The 22,099-nt window shown below is 41.1% G+C and overlaps 2 protein-coding genes across 8 annotated transcripts; one reads left to right on the top strand and one right to left on the bottom strand.

The window, feature by feature from the left end:
* The first annotated feature begins 257 nt into the window (after positions 1-257).
* PSMA7 (proteasome subunit alpha 7) lies at positions 258-7,133 on the top strand. Of its 2 annotated transcripts, none has more exons than XM_026057136.1 (7): positions 258-286; positions 1,772-1,898; positions 3,289-3,413; positions 4,760-4,882; positions 5,260-5,379; positions 5,962-6,024; positions 6,313-7,133. In XM_026057136.1, the coding sequence occupies exons 1-7, from the start codon at positions 284-286 to the stop codon at positions 6,403-6,405; spliced, it is 654 nt and encodes a 217-aa protein (XP_025912921.1). In that variant the 5' UTR covers positions 258-283; the 3' UTR covers positions 6,406-7,133. The 2 variants fall into 2 exon arrangements, with proteins under 2 accessions (XP_025912921.1, XP_025912920.1); XM_026057135.1 differs by lacking the exon at positions 258-286 and adding an exon at positions 358-376.
* Positions 7,134-9,888: 2,755 nt separating this feature from the next.
* Positions 9,889-21,988, bottom strand: LSM14B (LSM family member 14B). 6 transcript variants are annotated; one of them, XM_026087529.1, is made up of 10 exons: positions 19,262-21,983; positions 17,744-17,907; positions 17,288-17,423; positions 16,721-16,837; positions 14,725-14,895; positions 14,466-14,552; positions 13,209-13,370; positions 12,876-13,029; positions 11,599-11,778; positions 9,889-11,215 (listed from the first exon to the last, which is right to left on the bottom strand). In XM_026087529.1, coding segments are annotated over exons 1-9 (1,164 nt in total). In that variant the 5' UTR covers positions 19,263-21,983; the 3' UTR covers positions 9,889-11,215; positions 11,599-11,606. The 6 variants fall into 6 exon arrangements, with proteins under 6 accessions (XP_025943314.1, XP_025943480.1, XP_025943392.1 ...); XM_026087695.1 differs by having other exon boundaries at positions 17,360-17,423; XM_026087607.1 differs by lacking the exon at positions 12,876-13,029 and having other exon boundaries at positions 19,262-21,986.
* Positions 21,989-22,099: the final 111 nt, after the last annotated feature.

Genomic DNA, 22,099 nt, shown 5'->3' with positions numbered 1-22,099 from the left:
GCCGCGGGGCGCCGCGCCTCCATCTTCTGCCCGGTGAGGTGGGGGCGCCCGCTCGGCGAGCGCGCGTTTCGCGGCGGCGGGGGCTCCCCGGCGCGGCTTTCGTCGCCGCTGAAACGTGCCGCTGTCAGCGGGGTTCTGGCGGCCTGGAGACGCCGGCGAGACCGGGCTTGTGGGGGAAGGTTGGCCTTTATTGCCTGCCGAAAACTCGATTTGTTTTCTCGGAGCGTATTACTCAAACTCTGCTTGGGGTCTGAAGCCGTAACACCGATTTCAAAGCTAAATAATGGTTTTGAAGCTACCTTAAAAATTACTTTTCCTTTAGAAGGGATACGGTGTTGTGTGTAAAACCTGTGTTCTATTTCAAGTGATTATTATGGTGGGTTTGGGGGGTTTTTTGGAGGGGGGCAGGGGCTGTTGGATGTATTACAGTTCTTTATTTATTGAGCCATTGAATCTGAGGCCCGGCGCTGGTGGGGGGGGGGGGGGGGGGGGGGGGGGGGGGGGGGGGGGGGGGGAGTGTAAGGGGGAGTCCTGGCAGCTACTGCATTGACTGCTTGGCCGCATGCGAACTGGGGAAGGTTGAGTGAGCGGAGCAGCTACCTCTCTGTCATGAGGGAACAAAACTGTTGCTTGACCTACTGAAAAATAATGATCCTCTAATTCATTACCCTACCTATCGTTAAAATGGTAATACTTCATACTAGGGCAAAATACAGATTCCCAGTGGRTTGGGAAACATGTCAGCAAAGGTATGTAGGCTTTGGTCTTCCAGTTGTCCAGACTTATGCCCAGTGAAAACTCTTACCATTGGGAGGTGGGAAACTATGCTAATTCCCTAATAACAAAATAGCTGGAAGAACTTACTGTGTTTGGGATAAGAACAACTATAACAAGACTTAGTCCCAAATAGATGCGCCCCCCCACCCCCAAATTGGAAGCACTGTAAAAGCGGAGCTAACATTTAATATAACCTTATCTGTACTTTATCTCTTGTTGAGTAGTTGATTGAGTTTAATGTTTTTAGAAAGACCTGTAACATATTAAGAGCTGGGCCACTGTATAAGAACAAATTATGCATGTCCCTCTATGAAAAGGAGCAGAATTAAAAGTATGAAAGGCCCATTTTCTTTTTCCCAAGTGTTGGCAGAGGTATATTCAAGAGTATGAATTAGTACAAGGAAGCAAGCCATTGACAGGCTGCTGCTTGCAGATTTTACTTGGTCTCATCTGAAGTATCTGGGGTTCTGACTTGAACAACACCAGTGAACCAGTCACCGTGGCAGTCTTATCTTGATCCGGCTTCTGGACCTAAGGCAATGGCTTCATAATCAATTTAAGCTGATTTAGGGTCTTGCTGCTACTAAAATGGATAGTTCCAGCCACTTGGCCTGGTTACCTTTTTAGGGGTTAATTTTCAGCTGGGTCACCTACCTTATCCACTTTTCTGTGTAGCTGCAGAAATTCTAATTCTGGTATTGGGGAGAGTTGGGGAAAACACAGTTGGGAGGAGTGGGAATATACCTTTTAGGAGCAGCATAGATTTAAATGGGTGTAAGCTGATTATGAAACCACACTCTGCAATCTAATGCAATTTCTCTTCTTACATTAGTCCTTTTTCCAGGTTGTTGCAGTAGGAAACAAAATACCAGCTTCAGGTTGAAATAATTTTTTTTTTCTTCTACTCATTTCAGTAAAGTCTGTAACTACTGGGTTTTGGGGGCCAGTCTTAACTGTTTCTTCTCTCTCTCTCTCTCTTTCTCATGCATTGAAGGTTGGAGTAAGAGGGAAGGATATTGTTGTTCTTGGTGTGGAAAAGAAGTCTGTGGCAAAACTTCAGGATGAAAGAACTGTACGAAAGATCTGTGCTCTTGATGACAATGTCTGCATGGCTTTTGCAGGTATATGATCTCTACAGGGTTTTGAATTAGGTATAGCGGTTATTGGAGCATCTTTGGGTAGGTTTATGAGTTCTGAAAACAAAAATGCTTTGTGTAACTGGCTGAGGACTGTGGGGAAAGAGTATGTACAATTGCTTGTTCTTTTTGAATAAGAGCAGCTCAGTATATGTATAAATATATAKAGAGAGATGGTGATCTAATGAAAGGAAGTATTTGTTGGAGCTAACGGGGTCCTCTGGGTTAAACATGAGGATGAAAACTAAGAACTGATGTGTCGTTGGCACAGATGCAGATTTTTGGCTCAGAGGAGCGGAGAGGCATATTAATACATTTCACAAGAGTGATAAGAGGCATGAGTCAGTTACAGGTACCTTTTCCTGCATGCATCAAGCCAAAAAAGCTGTTTTGCAAACAGTCTTGCATAAACAAAGAAAAATCCCTTACATTCTAATTCAGAAGACTCGCTCTGAATGAACAGTCCTGTCTCCAGTGGTTTGAAGTGTAAACATTTTACTTTCACGTTCTTCTTGTTCCAAATGCCTTAACTAATTTCCGTTGTTCAAAACTTACACAAGGGGCATGGAAGTTAAAAGGAGAGAAAATGGATTTCAGAAAAATTCTCCTCTCTTGAAGTAATTTAGAATCTTCGTGTCAGTAATGTTTTAAGGAGAGATCTAATTTAACAGGCAACGATACTGTTCTTTAGAGTTAGTACGCCAGAATGATGAGCTCAACTAACTTTGGTTGCCTTGCTTCCTTAGCTAAGGATTGTGGTACTTGCAGGTGGGCTCACAGGCTTGAGGAAAAGTCCTCTTGAGGAAACAAGGCTATTGGSTGAAAGTGGAGTCATTAGCCAAAAAATAAAACGGGAAACTAGTTGTTTCGTTTTTTTAATGAGCCTTTTCCTTAAATCAAATTTCAATCCTTCATACTCACTTATGGCAATTAGCATCATGCTGCTATATCCCCATCAAGTAGACAAGATTTACTGGGAAGATAAGCAGGCTCATAATTAGGAGGATTGTATAAAAAATTATAATTGAAATGTTTGAGAACTGAAATTGCTTTGCTAAACTGCTGTTTGATGGAATGCTTTCAGTCTGTTGGTAGTGTTCTGATAACACTATGCAACTTTGGACTAAGTAATCTGACTCACAGACATGAAAGTTGTAAGCTAAAACTTTCTACTTAATTTTGATACACAAACTCCTTATTATTGCTTTAAAAGTGCTATTCTTGCTCAGCAAACTTGAGAAAGTGCACTCTCATTTGCTATGGGTTTTTTGTCGACACTGACCTTGTGAGCCTTTTGGGGCAGACTAGATGTCTTATTTGTGCATACAGTATGAAGTATGACTCTGAACATACAGCGAATACACTGTCATTTCAGGGCTTACAGCTGATGCCAGAATAGTTATAAATAGAGCTCGCGTAGAGTGTCAAAGCCATAGACTTACAGTGGAGGATCCTGTCACTGTGGAATACATCACACGTTACATCGCTAGTCTGAAACAGGTATGTTGAACTGTACAGAGATGTTTAAAATATGTTCAGTGAGCAGCACTTCAGACCAAGCAGATAAAACCTTTTCTTGTGGCCACATTCTGCTTGGCTAGTAAAAATCAGGGTAACAAAACAGACTACAGTTATTTGTTGGAAATAGAGCTGTAGTAATAGAGAGGAAGGASAGCTGATTGCAAGTTTTTTCCTAAAGATGAACAATTTAATACTTTGTAAAGACTGCATTAACTACACTTGTGTATATTATGAGGAACACTCAGCGAAGTGTTGTGCTAAAGCTAATCTACAGCTTTAATTCACGTGCACAATGATAGTGCTGTGTTATTGTCAAAACGTCTTCATGGCTCCTATTACAGTTTCCTTCTACTAAGACATTGCAGGGAGGGGCAAGAGGGGAGAAAATCAGTGCTGTACTTAATATATTTCACATTTGATATTCATGAATTTAAAATGAACTACAATGTCAAAATATGCCCAACTGCATTCTGTGGTAAAATGATTCATTTGCCAATGCACTAAACTCTAATTTTCAGTAACTAGTGGGGATTAGCAGAAGTCTTATTTTACTTATCCACAGACGTGTTAGTATAGCAATGATGATAATAGCGTAATTCTTGTAATAATCATTGGTCTACCAGAGCAGAATACTGCTTTCCAAAGCTTCACTTTATTTCCTTACAGTAATCTCACGTTTAGGTAGTCTTTCATTCTGGCCCATTCACAAATTCTCTACAACTGTTACAAACTGTAACAGTTTTACTGTCTTACTGTATTCCTACTGAAATAGTGCTGCTGGTATCAGGACTCCTTGCCTCATGACCACTTCTTGTGTGCAATGTGGCAACTATTTAGCTAAACTGATGTCAGGAGAAGGACTATAATCTTGTTTTTCCTGCAACCTATTTGTCACTGCAGATGATGCTATGCTTTCTAATAGGAAAGTTGCAAACTACTGTTGAAAACTGTGTTCAAATGTCATCATCCTCTTTTTTAGCTTCTTAAGCGTGCTTGTCAGAACACAGTGTTATAGCTGGGCTTTTAGTCTTTAGTCTGTCTGCTTCTTGGCGGTAGCCTGCAGACAAGAAAGATTCTTTTCTGATAACTGTAATCATGCAGAAAACTTCAATGGATGTTAAGAAAAGGAGTTGAAAAATAACTGCATCTTACTTGATTACTTGTGGTCTTTTGTAAGGCAAGGAATTCTAACTTCAATAGGTTGATAAGACAATTAAAAACACTTCTAATCCCTTTTCTGGTTGTAACTTCCACAGATTCTGCTTTCTACTCTAGAAAAGCTTTTAGAACTGCTTCTGAAATAAATGTGTCCTCTTTCTCATCAGAGATATACTCAAAGCAATGGCCGCAGACCTTTTGGTATCTCTGCTCTTATTGTGGGATTTGACTTTGATGGAACCCCCCGGCTGTATCAGACTGATCCATCTGGTACATACCATGCTTGGAAGGTGAGTTGGTTCTGTCTCTGTCTGATACTTAATGAAATATTCAAGAGTTAATGTCTCTGTTAGAGACTGTAGAAGGGAGATCTAACTGGGCAGATGGTGCTACCTCACAACTGCAAGAATCCTTGATGATAAAATTTACTTGGAATAGCAGTCTGCAATTTAGCTTTAGTTAGGAAATCTTACCCTGTTTTCCAAAAAACACATATGCCTGACTCCTCTACCCTCTTTTTCCCATGTGACATGGGAAGTAACATGTTCAGTCTACTGAACAATACATGGTGATCATAAAATGGCTTAAGATTATATAAGTGTACAACTTATGTAAATGACATCTTTTTTTAAACTTCCATGCTTAACCTTTTCTTCAATGTTTCCAGGCTAATGCCATTGGCAGAGGAGCCAAATCCGTGCGTGAATTCCTGGAGAAAAACTATACCGATGAAGCCATTGAGACAGACGACCTAACTATTAAACTTGTCATCAAGGCTCTTCTTGAGGTGAGTCTGCTTCAAAAGCCTTGCATGACTTTTCACCATAYGTCTGGATTAACATCTTAAATACGAGTACATACAAGTATATATGCCACAGGGAAGTACTATAAAATAATCTACTAAAACTATATGTGTTGTAGGCTGAGGGCACTGTGTATTTGAATATGGGATTAAATTCAAGTTTCTGTAATTCAAGCTTTATGTAATTCACATGGAAGAATTTACTAGCAGTTCTTTGGGAAGGAAAACAGACTTCAGTTCTGGCAATTAAAACAAAATTGTATCAAAGATGCACTAAACCATGTGCACTACGTTTTGCTTCTGTATTGAAATTTAAGATATGGAAAGTTTAGATCTAAAGTCAGACTGTAGAAATGTGGTGTTCTTCAGCAATAACTGAGAGCACTGACACCAGAAGAAAGACCCTTGCTTTTTTTTGCTTTAAGGGTTGTACTACTAATGGGGAGGAGAGATGGAGCTAACAAGGGAAATACTTCCCAGCTATCTCCCTTGGCCATGAGGATTTGAGAGTTTGCTAGAACTGACTAATGGATAGACTGCTAATATCTACATCTAACTTTTATTAAGGTTGTACAGTCTGGTGGGAAAAACATTGAGCTGGCAGTTATGAGACGAGATCAGCCACTGAAGGTAAGGCGGTTGTTTTGTTTTTTTCCTTTTTGAAGCCTGTTTCTCTGATACTGTTGCTGTAGGTTTACAATAACTTCCAGCCCTTAATCACCCGTTCTGCTTTGGCAAATACTTCTATTTGATATTAGTGACCAAGGAATGCTTAATGTTGCTGTGTCTGCGCAATGTAGCTGTGTCTATATAAATGATATTGTAACTTTCTTTCCATGTCAGAGTTAACTATCACTTAAATAAAAGCCTCTTAAGTTGTATTAGTATCTTGAGGGTCACTTGTGTTTCTCTTTTAAGATTTTAAGCCCTGAAGAAATTGAGAAGTATGTTGCTGAAATTGAAAAAGAAAAGGAAGAAAATGAAAAGAAAAAACAGAAGAAAACATCATGATGACTGAAATTCAACTGCTTAGCTGCTTTTTAATTCAAGTGATGGGTTATTCTGTATAGACAACATGTAGGCATTCCATTTATTCATACTGTGCCCCTCTTGAGACATACAATAAACCTACTTTTTTTTTTTTTTTAACTCTTATTTTAAAGAAATCTATTTGTTCCTTGGATTTTAATTACCTAGGACTACTTGGTTGGCTACAAAACAGCAAGAAAGACCCATTAAAGAACAAAGATCTATTTACATTTTTTTTTCTCTGACATTTCACTTTGTTTAATGATTCTCTTTCACTCTTCTTAGCTGGCTCTCATAACAATGTTGTCACATGGCCTCAACAGAATGTAACTAATATGGAGATGTGAGGGTCTTTTTTCCTAAATTGTACTTCTGAATTTAAAGGGCTAGGGTCTGGACATAAGTCTTAACCACCCTCTGTCACAAACTGTACTGGGTTTACCTCTAAAGAAGAGTATAGAGAATTTGGGGTGTAATGCTTTGGGAAGCCAGCAAGAGGATTGATTGTTTTGGAGGCATGTCATAACAGAAGAGGTGTGTGACTTGCTACTTACCTAGATTTTGCATGATTCATCCGGTTCAGAATAAAATGTTGCTATTGTGATTGCCCACTAGGGGATTTATAGACCAACAACTTCCTAATGCTAAAAGTAACTGCAAAGAATGTTACATACCACAAGAGTTAAACCATAAAGCTCTAGTCCAGTTTCTCCTTTTGTACTTAATTTCATGCTAATTCTTCCATATGTCTCACCAGCAGAAGTGGTGTTCAGTTCCTGGTCAAACCTCTGCTTACTGTTCACATTCAGCATATTCCCACAGCTAGTTCCCTCTTCCCTTCTGTAGGGTAGATCCCTTACATTCTATAAATAATGTAAAAGCCTACCTCTGTACTACTGTTTTGTACCAAAAGTCATATCATGTTATAGAATCATCCTCTGGTCTTTGGAAACATGCAGTTATTAATCAGATCAGATATGCACTCATTAACTTGTAATATAATAAACTTCAAAATAGACACATTTGGAAATGGCAGGTGATAACTGATTATTCATCTATGCTTTAAAAAAAGCACAGAGGAGACTGACTGTGACTATCCCAATTTGATACTCTGTTCCAGATAAGTATTTGCATGGTGGTACATTTGTTGATATCCTCAGTTTTGGCAGTCTTCCAACACTACCTATTTAAGAATAGGTTTGTTAAGCTAGTGAGAGCTAGGTGAAAAGCTGTTTCCAGTTGATTCATCTGCTTTCAACAGCTTTGCTCAATAATAAACTTGATAAAGACAATTCTCAAACTTAGCTCTGTTGCTAACAGCCCCTACTCCACTGCACTATTTTTAACCCCTTTCCAACACAGAGGGCAAAAAGAGGAATGGGTGGCACCTGGAAGTCTTGCTGTTAGCAGAGGTAGGGCTTGTCCCTGCAGGCACCAGGGAAAACAGCCCTGCTGGTTTGGCTATGGCCATGTTACTTGTATTTGGGATAGAGGCTGATCTAAAATAGAAGGCTTGCCTGGATGATCGTGGGCCTGCAAGCTTTTATGCTCCATAGGCATTAACATAACTGATTCTAGCTGGGTTTTTTTCCTCCTGCCTCTTTTTTTTTTTTTTTGCACACTGTGATCTTGTTTACCTTTCCTTAGAGTCATGTTTACAGAGTAAAACCCATACTCCTAAGGGAAGCAGTTTGCTCCCAATGCTGAGGTAAAGCTTCCAGGGAAGGGGGAAGTTGGGTCATCTTATGACTTGTGCTTTGCTGCTTATGTTGCCTTTTCAATTTCAAAGACACCTCTCACCCTCAAGGGCTTTTATCTATAAGGCTTGCTACCTGTCTGCAGAGGTTGCTTTTCCTTAGAGCTGTTTTAATCTCAAAGTGGCAATGCTAGGTGCCACTTTTTAATATATAAAACTTTTCCTATGTACATCACCACTAAGTAGATTGAACAGGAAATAAAACAGCCTTTGCAAGYGGTTCTTCAATCTGGTTTTGACGTTCAAAGAACAAATGGTTTTACAGGTGTAAAGCAAGAGCTTCCACAAGTAGGCAGGTGGGGAAGAACAGGGAGAGAGTGAAAAAGAACCTTTACTTTCCACAGTACCTTTGTGACAGGCACCTTGCCCCCACAAAGGGAGATTAACCAGCCCCCTGAGGGGTTCTAGGAAGGCCCTTTAGACTGGAGTGGGAGATGCCATAGCCCCAGTCAGCAGATAAAGCAGCCTGCAGTAGCTCACATGTTTTTCCTGGCCTGTTGCACCACAACTGAGCAGCTGTTTACAGCTAAATGCTTCAAAGGAAAGTGTGGGCAGAGTATCAGGAATCAAGGACAGGAAAGCTGCAGTGATTTTTTTTTTTTCCCCCTCTCCTGCTCAGGGAAGTATTAGACCACATAAGCTAGAGAAACTGTCTTGCTGGAATACAGCATTAAGTCTGACATGCCTTATGGGATGAAGTGCTWCCCTGAGGCCTTAAACAGGAGTTTTGAATTGCTAGGCTGTTTGGTTTCTTGCAGAAGTCACTATCTTTCCCTAGTCTTAGGGATCTTTCACATGAAAGAGCTACGTCCAGTTGTCTGCCACAGACTGAACTAGAATGAGTGTTTGTGGTAGACAAGGGCTAGCAGCCGATTAGCCCAGGAGTGTTAAGCCATTAGGCTCCTCGCACTACTACAGTACACAAAGATGATGCAGATACAGGACTCTACCTGTGGAAATGCTGCAATATGTTCGTAGTAAAACAACCTCAGTATTGTCAGCAACAGAGCAATCATGTCTTGAAGCTGTTAGAGCTGAGGCTTAATGTGTAACAAAGGGAACTATTGCCTTAAAAAACCAAAAGGAATTGTTGTACAGAAGTTAATTCCGATTTCTCATTTCACTGCAGTCACATAGGACAAGCTATGAAGTACTCACTGCTTAGTTGATTTTGGCAGTGTGAGTCCATCTTAAAACATAATGTCACACTGACTGTTTTGCCAGCAGAGAAATTAGAGGCTTGTAGCAGCTTCCACATTATTTTAGCACACACCCTTTTTTGCTGGTATGAGCCCAGATACTAACAGCATTTGTGGCTACTGAAGCCAGAAGCATTGCCACCCAGAACAAAGTAATAGTTAAGTTACCAATACACAGACTTCAGGTTCCATCAGATGCACAAAGAATGAGGAACACACATTGCAGTTTGGGCAACTATTCCATTCATTAGGTAGTTTTCTCAATCCTCAAATCTCCCCAGAGTGACCGAACATAAGAATGCAGGATAACTGTAAGAAAGGGCTCAAAGGCTGTAACAGGGTTTTTAAGCACCCTTTACAAATACCATGTAATACTTTTCAGGCTGGCTAGAACTCTGCAATACAATTTCCTTTGACTTAAATTTGAACCCTATTAGGACAGGTATTGGACAAGTTGTATGGGCTGATGTTGCTGAGTTATGTACAGAACACACTAGGAGGAAAACATTAAACATTTACATGTTTATTATAATTACAATTTACATTACTCCAAAGAGCAGCCCCACTGCTATGTTCTAATTCTTAGCAATAAAGTCCTACAAAAATAAATCCAAGCTTTTACAGTAACCTAAGTCAATGCATAACTAAAAAAATTCTAGCTATGTAAGGGGTTCAGTCATCAAGGTGCTTTTTCAACAAAATTCCCTACCAAACAAAAAAGGGACACATGCCTGTAGCAATTTAACCCACTTATTCATGCAAACAAATTTAACCCCCTCCCTCCCAGCCCCTTTCCCCACATACAGATTTTAAAAACAAAAGAACAACTAAACTATTTACAGTATGGAGGGGTTTAGAGGAAACAAATTAAACATGCCCATCTGTTAAGCTTCATTATATGGACTCCCCATTCCTAGTTTAATGAAAACATTCCATAGTGTTCCACCACAGTCTACTAGTGTACAGAGAACTGTTTGCTGTTAGTACTGTCTACGAATGAGGTACAAACAGAGGCAAATCAGAGCTTCTGAGCTCCTTCCTAGACAGCTACCTACTGCAGAAGACTATTTGAGCAGAGGCAGAGACGCTCGCTGCTCCTGTCCTGCCGACACCACAGCACCCTGCTCCTCCCACACTGCCCTAACCTCTATTCTAAGGCTTTGAGTGCCCAGCACCCTTCGCCAATCTGAGGGAGAGTCACAGTTGCGTGCAAGCCTGCCGTACCTCCACGTTCGTACCAGCTGACAAACAGTTGTCCAGTCATTTACACTACTACATGATCAACAATCCAGTATTCCCAAGTGACAATATACATAACTCCTCAGCACCAGGAATCCGTTCTTCCAGATACCAAGTGCTACTTCTCATGCTGCCTAGACCAATAAGACCAGCAGCACCAAAGAATCCATTTGGTTACTCAGAACAAACAAGTTAGCTGGTTTATTTCAAGTGAGCTTTGGTTCCATGTTAAAATAGCATGATTATCTTCTTCAGGGTACAGAAAAGGAGTCTGACTTTAAGCTTAGACTATAGCAGCCTTTGAGAGACCCGGAAAGAAGAACCATGTTGTAAGTTAGTCTGCACTTAAAAAAAACAAAAAACTCAAAAATTAAAGCCACCCTGAAGAAGGTACCCCTGAACACATTCCCTCTTCCAAAGAATATTCCAGCTGCTAGTTGCTGGTCCAAAATAAGTCCAGAATAGAAGCAGTAGTACATGAAGTTCTGTCATTTGAGCTGAGACAGTAAACAATATGAACCATTTTCCCACATTAGTGCAGCAGTTGGTCGCTTTCTTTCTATGTACAGTTTCATCTTCTCAGGAGAAATGTTAAAACCTATTCAGGAAAAAAGGCAGATTTAGATTTGATACCAGGAGATCCTTCCCCAACAAGAAGGAAGCAATGAATTTTTTTACCCTTATATCAACTCTGAAATGCTTAGCTAGAAAGCCTCATCATTACATTACTGCAGCTGAAATAAGCAGCTCTTGCTTTCTGAAGTTGACAGAAGGCTAGCTCCAGAAATCAACAGAACGAAGACAAAAACGTTTTAAACTCTTCATATTTCCTTTCATCACTTGGAAAGATATACCAGATACAATAAGGAACAATTTTTGATGTATCCATGAGATTAGAAAGCAAAATGGGTTGCAGACAGTTCAGGCAACAAGAGACAGACCTAGTTCAGAGTTCTGAGACAATATTTGCTAAAAACTTGCCTCTGAAGTTACACTCTGCCAGTACCAGCTCTGTGAGTGGTTTGGTTTCTCCTTGCTGCTCCACTACCCCTTCCACCTCGAAATCCCCCGCGAAAGCTGCGGCCACGAAGGAACCGTCCAGACACTCCAAATGTCTCTGTATTGAGCTTCCTTTCTTCAGCCCACGTCGTGCGCCTAGAACTGAACAATACTACATTCAGATTAAACAAACATTAAATAGCCTCTAACTCATTCACCAGGAAGCTTTAAACACCCTATTTTGTTGAACTAAAATGCTCCTTTTTTTAAAGGACTGCATCAAGAACAAGCTGCAGCGTAGGCACAATCACTAACTCAATCCCTGTGGTAAGCATGGGTTTCAAAGTGACAGCTGTGGACTTTCACAAGCTACTTTTTCAGTCCAGAAAACTAAAGATGGGCCTAGAATGGGCCTTGAAAAGGGTCAAACAGGGCTTCACTAGCAATTCAAACCCCAGTGTTTTTTTTGGAAAAAATAATAAATTCCCAATTCTAGTGAAGCCTTTCCAGAAGACTTCCCAGGAAGTCTTGTCACAGCTGAGGTTCAGCAGACACCTACTGAAGGAGCTCCACAGCACCAGTTTGCTTCTTCCTGCATAACCCTGGATGCCTTACAGCAAGCACTTGGAAGAAAACTTTGTTAAAGGGAAGCAGAAACATTACCGAGGGAATTTTACATACTGACACTAAAGGGAAGCCTAACTTCACTATGTGGTTGATAACACCAGTGTCAGCAGCAGCAGATTATTAAAAAAAAAAAAGCAAGATCAATGTTCCCCATATTTAATGCATTTCTACAGACAGACTTGAGCTCCTCCCTGCCCAGACTCCAGGCTTAGCTTGCTCCAGTCTACAAGCTGCATAGCTGCACCATCTTCAGCACACCATGACGCTGTTTGCCTCCTCCCACGAATCAGATAAGATGTTTTTCTAAGTCAGATGGGTGCAAAGTCAGTACTAGAAGAGACAGTTGGAAATTCTTGTATCATAGTTCCAGCAAGGTGGAACAGAGTCAGCTGAAATCTTTGCTTTTTGTTCATCTCACTGCATGAAGCTTAGTAATATAACTAGTGAGCCATCAGATGCATGGCAGTCCTCCCTTTTAAAGACTGTTTTGCCAGTCGTCTTGCACTAAGAGTTTTAAAGAATTAAACCACATTCCATGGATTATGCCTGGAATTCTAGGCCTAAAATTGCACAGTCCAAACTATTTTGATGAGACGAAGAGGCAAAAAAGCAAGCTTTTCAAAAATATTTACCTAGATTTCAGTTCTGAAGAGATGTTGTCAAAGAAAGACTTAGATTTATCATAATAGCAGTTGGGTCCCAGAAGGTCCTCCTCTGCATTACCATCATTGTTTTGAGTTGCCACTCCAGGGTCCCCTTTTTCTTCCCCTGTCTCTGCTTTGTCATCTGAAGATAATAAAATGTATTACACTTCCTTGATGCATACTGAAGAGCCATCTGTTTTCTTGCTCCCTCAGACAACATTTGAGTTGCTGCCACATGTAACCATGCAATTTCTCAGAATGAGTTTCTCTATGCAGTGTTTACTACTAACTCAGCAATTCATATTTAATGAAGCCACAAACCTTTAAAGTTCAGTTTCTTCTTGAATTCTTTATCAAGTTCCTCTCTGTTGAATTGTGCATTTGCACTTTCAAAGTCAAAGTCACCTTCAAATTTTATTGTATTTTCCTTCACAGTAGTTGGTCTGTTTTGTCCTCTAGAACGATTTCTGGTTCTCCTGTTTCCTGAAAGCAGGAGAGTTTAAACACTTGGTAACRCGCAGGGAGGTTAAATGACTTGCTCAAGACCAGAGGAAACCAGGATTAGAACTCAGGAGTTTCTGGCTTCCAGTCCTGTGGTTAGGCCACACCTCTTTGAAAGTAACTTCTGAACTTGGCTGTAGAAAACACATTACAGCAATACTTTAACTTTCTGAAAAGCATTCCAGGATGTTAGTCCTACTATTAAGACAGACTATTCCCAACTTTCCTTTCAGTGTGAGGAGAGGAAATCAAAACAAGTACTATATAAAGTAAAACCAGGGGAAGGGGAGAACTATCAATTCTGTTTGCTATTCATTTGCAAGCATCTTACTGTACTTACTCTGCAAACCTGCCGTGACAGCAGGGAGAAACCAGACCACTGGTTTCAGGAAAAAAAAAAAAAAAAACACCCAAGACTTATACAGCCATGAAGAGGCTTGTACTTTGTATAGTTTTCACAGCATTTCTCGTTTCCAATTGAGAAACTATTGGATAGCTTTTCTTGGAAAAGCTATCACCCCCTTGTACAGTGTTGCCTTCAGGCAAATTGATTTGAAAACTTGAGTCTCAAGTTTTGCTTCCTGCCTTCTCATTTTGCTTGGGCAGGAATATGTCTTTAGATCTGAAGTTCATTTCACTTTCTTTTGCTTACCAGCAGGCAGTCTCAATCACATAAAAACCGTTCTATGGAACCAAGGGCTCCATAGTTCCTCTCATTTGTGAGCTATGTTAGCCACAGCTCTGGAAATTCTTAAACAGGCTGCCCTTCCCAGTAAAAATACTTCAGGTTTCACAGAAATCTAGTTGTTGCTGCCAACTCATAGCATCAGTTTTTATAAAATACCTTCAAGTTTCCAGGGGCAGGGGGAATGGACACACCAACACCAGAACTCTGTCTCTGGAAGGTTCTAAACTTCTGAGGCTCCAGAACTTGTTTTGTCAGGGAAGCACTTTTGAATGCCCAAAGCCTTATCAAGCCTTGTTTTGCTCCCATAATCTTCTGTCCAATACCCTTCACTRGAGTTAACATATTTGCTTTTATAAGCTAAAGCAATGCTTAGTGTCAGGTGAACCTACCCGATCTTCTCCTTTGAGGTCTTCTATTTTCATCATTCACCTGTCCTTGGGTTTGCACAGGTGTTGCCTGAACTGTATCTACAGGAACTTAAATAAGAAAAAGACACTTAATAAAGGAGCACAAGAACAAAACTGGAATACTTTAGTCTTTCCTTACTATGCAACTTGGAAGGATGCTGCTAAATGGCACTTTCCTTAGTATGCAATGTAGAAGAACAACTCAAAATGGCACTTTCAAGGTTAAGTGGCACATACATACCATTTGTCTTACTGTTGCTCTGTGGAACCTGCCGTCCATTGCGCTGAACCCCTGGAGCTACTTTCACAGGGGGCGGCTTTTGTGAATTCATGTTGTCAACTGGGCCAGTCTGAACAGCCTGCTCTACCATGGGGCTTTTGCGGACTGGGTGAACAGAAGGAAAGCCAGCACCTGCAAAAGTTTCAATAACAAAGTGCATTTCAGAAAGTGTGCCAACACTACTCACACCCTATCCACTTCTATGGAGAAAGTTTTTTTTTTTAAGGAATTACTCAAAAATTTCAGTGTGTGTCATTATACACTATTTCCAAGTGGCATATGCACTAGGGTAAAGCACTACTGCCATACAAGTCGTCTTGGCTCTCAAATCCAGTGCCTTAAATCAGCAAGTCTACCCATTTATTTCTTAAACCAAGTTAGACACACATTAGATATGCAAGCCAAGGCAGTCTCTTAATAGAAAGTTTATACTGGAATCCAATTTCTTTGTGTATCCTTGGTTATGCAGGATTTTACTTTACATGATACCTTAAATTCAAAGGAAAAAGTTACCACTTTGAAATTGCTCAAAGAAAGCTCACCCGCTTTGTCAGAAAAAAAACGCTGCAGAGGCTTAATAACCTCAACTATATCTCATTTTGTAAGCCATCTTCAGAAGCTCTTCAACTATTTGAAGTACTGTCATTGCTTATTGCTAGCTTTCAAACAAATAAAACCTGAAACCAGACCAGGATCTCAAAGTTACCCTTTTAAATTCCTTCTTGGTCAAGGCCAAAGTGTTACCCAAGACTTCTGTAGCTCTTCGATCCAGGCTTATTTATTCACACTACAAAACATGTAAATACTTTTCATGGTTTGGTATACCTTACACCAATTACATTATAAAGTGACAGTCTTCAGTACTCAGAAGAAATACTGCATTCTGCATTTAATTAGAAGCTTTGGATTACTACAGACATGTAGTTATGCATAAAAAATGCTTGGAAGCAAACTAACTGAATACAGTTTAAGAGCAAGAAAAGTGAAAAGCTTTAGAGTACACATAAACCAAGCCACTGACACTTTGGATGACTTAAGTCCACACTAGATATACCCAGGTAACATCATGCAGGTTCCCAGTTACATATACCTGGAAAACTTGCAAAGACAACAGACACAGCCTAAGGATTATTCAGTAGGACAAAGCTGCTGTGAAAGTTTAACACAAGAGTTTCAAAGCTTAGCCAGAACACTGAAAGAGTATAGGCTGATGGCCAAAACAAGAAAGTAGAATAACTGCATGCCAACACAAGCATACATGCTTAAGTTAAAAACAGGTGGAACTAATTATCATGTTTAAATGCAAGCTGCACCTGGCCTCTCTGCCCTGAAGATGGTCAGTCTAGTACCTCTACTCAACCTCCTTTAAAAGTGTTTTGGTTTTGTTTTTCTTTAAGCATAGAAGCAAACATCCAGAACTATGTTACCCTAGTTCACCACAGCTCCACACTCTGGAATTGCTTACTGAGTTGTTAGTCATGTTTTACTAATTGAGAGTCTCAACAAGGTACACAGCCCCATCATGCACCCTAAAGTTTCCTCAATTACAGCAATACTCCCGATTTTTCTACTGACCTATGCCTTTAACAACGAGGCTGCCCACTATTTAAACAGTATGCTTGTCTTTCTAGGAAAGACTGCTCAGTCCTAAGCCAGCAAGTATTTCTTGATAAGATGCAGCACGCCAGCATCCCTAGACCTCAGCACTCTCCTGATACTTACAGCAGAGGATCAACTGACCTGTACTTGTTCTTTCTCCTGCCTCTCTAATCAATACTTCTAGAGCAGGAGGAAGTAATATTTCACATAATGAAAAGCAGCAATAGCCAAGAACACACTAGTTCTACCAGCATTACCCATGTAAGTACTATCATTCTAGGAGGGGTTAACAAAAACAGAATGTGTGCAAGTGCCATGCAGTTCTTCCAAATATTTGGAGTCCTCAAACTGCTGTTACCCTTGGAAGAGAGCTGATGGGGCTCTGAAGACATGTCAGGCTCTGAAACAGGTTGTGGAGACGGAGAAGAACTAGGGCTGGAAGCAGCTGCTGATGCTGGAGGGCTTACCAATTTCTCTAAAGAGATAGAGGGAAGAAGAGAAAGCAAAAAAGATATACGGATAAGATACAAGGTAGCGAAACATCTGAAGGACTTGGAAAGAGATACAAGAACCTCTAGAACAGCATTAGAGCAGCTTATTTACAGTCCTCTGGGAGTATAGGTTCTCTTTACACACATACAGTATATGTAAGGTTTGTTAAACTAGAAGCAAACTGTCCTCAACTTAAGTGTTTACATTACTTTCAGAAAGATCCTTTAGCTATTTAAGGGTGTGTGTGTGTGTGTGTGTGTGTGTGTGTAAGATGGGTCTCCCTGCAGTCAGATCATCTTAACTACTTATTTGCTGTTTGTTACAGCCTGACACTTGGCAAGCAATTCTCTAAGAGTTGCTGTAACTTGATTTCACAGCAGCTGCATACAAGGACCATACCTTTAAAGTAAAACTTTAGTAAGTTTTTACTTACCTAAACCTAATGAAGCTGCATATTGCTGGCTAAGCAAAGAGCTGGCAGCAAGCTGGCTGTAAGGTGGCATACCTCTAAATGGGCTGTAAGGCACATGTGGCTGAAAGGATGATGTAGAGGCAGAGCCCAGCGAAGACTGCAACAAGACAAAGTACATTTACAGTGCCCAGAAGTCAACTTGCTTTGGCAGTGATTCTCTACTTCAAGTACAGCATTACTGAAGCTTTAACACTGAGAAGTGTTAGTTTACCTCTTTACGATTTTCCTGCAATTTTAGCTAGGTAAACTAGACAGTGACTGAAGTCTAATGCTGCAGATATTTTAAATATTAAAATTAAATTGGTATGCATCAAACATGTCATCTGAAAATTCCTGGACACAAATAACTGGCCTTCGTTTTTGTAAGTTTGTCAGTGTTTTATCAGAGCTTTCTATCAATGCTTCARGCTAACTTACTTGAACAATGGCAGGGTCTTGTGGCAGAGTATGTTGAGCTTTTGGAGGTTCACATACAGTGATGTCTTTGATGTCACTTCCCCGGAAAATGATGTATTCATAGATTTCTTCTCTTGGAGGAGCAGGTCTGTCTGTGGGCCGGTCTTCAGTACCAAAGGATCGCACTTCAGCATTAGAAAGATTAGTATTAGTCTAGTATTATCTTTGCAGCACTGTATTCATAAGCTAAGATTTAGGCAATTAAGAAGTATTCCTACAATACTTGCCAAAAGTAACAAAAAAGTAGATCACTTCCAGAACCCTGATTCCCCTTATCCTGCACATCTGTTCCCTCAAATGCTGACTTTTTCCAGCAGCCTGTATAAACAGATTTGTTTACATCAAGCCATGAAGGTGCAGACTACAGACCATGTGGAGTGAGGAAGCCTTCTCCAAAACTAAGGACTTCCCCCATAGCACTACACTGTCACATTTCCCCTTCTCTTCCCAGCCCCTGTCCCATATAGGCATTCAGCTCAAGACAACTGCCACTGCAGCAGAGGGCAGAAGATGCCCCTGAAGCAGCAGGGAACAATTCTTACAAAGCTTTATAGCTCAAATCTTCACCTGTGGTTTCAGATGTTTATTATACAGACAACAATAAGCTTTTGTTAATGACAAAAGCTCCCTATTGAAATTCTATTTCTATCTCCACTCCCAAAGCTCCATGCCACTGGTTTTATGATCAATATCCACTGACTACAAAGCAATCTTTAGGTACTGAGGTTTTAGTTTTGTCACTACTGAGGCTTTACAGTCCCAGATATCAGAATACTTGTGCAGATACTAACCAGAACAACCTTACACAATAGAGTGAAAGAAGGCTGTAATTGACTGTGCAGCTACCAGGGAGGAGCATAAATTTGAGCCACTGAACAGGAAGTAAAGGAGGTCAGAGTCAGACTTACTGGAGTGTTAATGCAGGAAGGAATAAAGGCAGCAAAGTCACATTTGGAGACTCAGGTGTAAGAGCTTGAAATGGACTAGAGAATAAGCATGATGTACATGTACAGAGACTTTCAGTCACAAGCTACAGAAGTTCATCAGCTACATGTCTAGTTTTCTGTTTTCTTGAAGTTTTGCAAATTTGGATAAGTATCAGCACAGATTAAACTATGCTTTCTGGTAATGGAAGAATTCCATACTGGAGTTGCAGCAATTGCTTCTGACAGGTTATCACAGAAATACTTAACCTTTCAATCCAGACATGCCAAGAGGCCTGAAGTACCTTTACCAGTTACATCCTAAACACCCCAAAAACCCCTGCACAAGGACATGCTATGTCAGTCTATGTTCACATGCCAGCCAGCTGCTACTCCCATTGCACAGCTGGAGAGATACAACTGCAGACAGCTCTGTCACACAGATTATACAGAACATGGAGGCACTATAGCACCCCCAGAAAAAGAAAGGGTAGCAAACAGTGGATCAACTCAAAACCAGTGTTGAGCATCCCTGGTATACTACAATGACACTAACTTATTACAAGCGATGGTGGTTGTAGACAGGCCTACTCATCAGAAGTCCTGTTCTTAGAGATGGGAAGCTGCATCCAGGCATTCCTTTTCTCCCCCCAGAAGAGTTTAGTGCTGCAAGGTGTATTCCAGTTTCACCTCCTGTCGAAAGTGAAGTGAGCTCACAAGGGGGAATAAGCTTGGGGTACAGCAGATCATTGCCAAACTCTCTCCCCATCTCACTGATGCTGTTTAGCACCTTGGCTTATACCTAACTGGAAGAGAATCATAACTGGTGCAAGGACAAACCGTCAGTCACTTCCTTTGACTGACTGTCCTTCGTTAGTTACTAGGGTTTGCAACCTCTGAGTTATTTTAGATCTCCAGCTGTTGTTTGATCATATTACAACTGTAACCTAGTCAACTAGAAGCAGATAATAAACTGAAAGCAATGCTTATGGCCTTTTAGACATGAACCAAGGCAATATCGCTGTGCAAGATTAGATTATTACAGCATACAGTTCATAGTGATGTATACTAAAGTTACCCAGGGACTGCTGGAGAACAAAACAGCTAGCTTCACAGCACACAACAACTCTGAGCACTGGATTCTGTGTTCTGGGATCAGTCTGCCAGGTTTCACATAGAAAAATACATGATCTGCAAAGTCTGAAGCTTTCCAGGCAGTCTCAGTTGGCTGGTCCCAAAATATCCTGGGTTTCTAACTAGAAGTGTGGAAAACTATGTCCTTATTATAGGCAAAACAGGATTTGAACAAGCCTGCCCCTACATATGAAGTGTTTAATAACTTCAGGCACATCACAAAGTACAGTTTTAAGTTTCTGAAGAGGTCCAAAGGGCTGTCTACCACAAAGTTAGTGACTATTGTTTACAGATGAACAGAAAAAAGTCAAAACATTGTACTGCAGCTAGTATCTTATAACATAGTTTGTGTTCATATGCAGGACTCTGAAGAGCTAGACCACAGAAGAGTCAAGAGGAGTAACCAGAATGACTAGGCATCTGGAAAGCTGAGCCTGCATAGTTATTTCTTGCCCCCAAACTCTAGTCTCTTCAGACTTCTACAGTAGGGGGGATAAGTTCACCAGTATTAATCTCTCACATTTGTAATTTAACATCTAACAAGATAGACAACTTTCTTGCAGTGCTTAACTGAGCACATGGAATCTTCTTATCCAGCATTTAAGTTACTGTATATGTATCTAGATTTAACAAGAACAGAATATGAATCAATTGATATTAGCCCTGCCTTGAGTATGAGGCTGAACTAGATTACTTCCTGAGGTCCCTTTCAACTGAAGTTATTCTTGGTACTACATGGATGATAGAAATCAAGGGAATAGGATACAGAGTATTCATCAAAGTTGTCTGAGCCTTAAACTGTAGCTTAGTAGCCATCTATACAACGTGAACTGCAAATCAGTAGTTCATGGTGCTTCTATCCCTATATTGCTGCGACTTCAACATTTGTGCCAGAGCAGCAACAATTTTGGTATAAAGTCCCCTAATAAAAAATAAAAATAAAAAAACCCCTAGGAGACACTGAGCTAAAATGAAAGGCTAGGTTTGTACTGTTAAGTTTATAAAACAGCACTAAGGGTGTGTGGGGGGGAGGGAGCGGGTTTTTTTTTCCAGTCCATTGTAACAACAACTTTTTAGGAATTCCAGTTCATCAAAACTGAACACAGAGACCAGCACATACAAGACCTAGCCAGATATCTTATACAAAGCATGCATTTTCTCAACCATGAAGTATTTTAATCACACAGGCCTTTGAAACATACCACTTAAGCTCTTTAGTACCAAGTGCTATGTGGAAGCCAGAACTATGTAAGAAACCATCTCTTTCTGTTGAGTAAAGGTGAAGACCATCTTGTACATATGGTAAATGAATTCCACTTTTCCTGTGGTCTCTCAGTCTATTACTTTGATTGAAACACTGACATAAATAGCTCCATTTATATGGTTAGACAAACAGCTACTTCTCTAGTAAGAAAGTGAATTTGTGAAAACTCACATTTTTTCACTTAAAAACAAACACTAAGGCATTTTGAATATTTGTGCCCAGCTTCACATAAGCATCAGCATACCAGATAAGGGCTATAGCATAGGCTGCCTTATGACAGATAACCATCAGGCAAACCATAGTGTCTCAAGTTCTAGCACACAGCATTTTGAGACAAAAGATGTTGGTTTCTGAACCACCCCTGAAGGGTGAACGATGGGCTGTTGAAGGCAATGAACAAACTGAACTTTCCAGAACAAGGAAAAGGACAAAACTCAGGGAAAAACACATGCAGATTAGCTGGAGCAACCAAGCTGGACACTAAAAGCATTCAGAAATGAAATCCTGCTCGAGAGACTAAGCAAGACGGGACAGGTTTTCCCGAGAGCAAACACGGGAATTCCCAGCACAGGTAACAGCTGCATCCAAACRGCAGCGAGGACCTCGGAGACAAAGATGCCCGCCCGCGCGGGGGACACGCCGCGGAGCCTTGCCGGAGCGAGGCAGGCAGAGCCGGGGGCGGGCGCAGACCCCCCCCCCCCGGCAGAGCCCCGTTATCGATCACCGAAGGAACAAAGACACATCAGCAGCGACGCTGCTCCCCCCGGCGCCGATCCGCGGCCCTGCTCGAGCCGGGCGCTGACAGGCGGCGGAGAGGCGCCACAGCGCGAGCGGCCACGGGCAGAACCCGCCTCGGGGCTCCGCCAAAGGGGCCAGAAAGGCGGACAGCTCCCGCGCCTCGCCTCAGGGGGCGGGTAACCGGGGAGGGGGGGGCGCCGCCGGGCCGCCAGGGCCCCTCCGGCCGCCGGGGAAGCGGCGCCCCGGATGCTGACTCAC

This window comes from Apteryx rowi, unplaced genomic scaffold (genome assembly GCF_003343035.1).
Source record: "Apteryx rowi isolate R43461 unplaced genomic scaffold, aptRow1 scaffold_0, whole genome shotgun sequence".
Classification (NCBI taxonomy): domain Eukaryota; kingdom Metazoa; phylum Chordata; class Aves; order Apterygiformes; family Apterygidae; genus Apteryx; species Apteryx rowi.
Note: the sequence above shows the minus strand (reverse complement) of the source record. Positions and strands in the feature narration are given on the sequence as shown.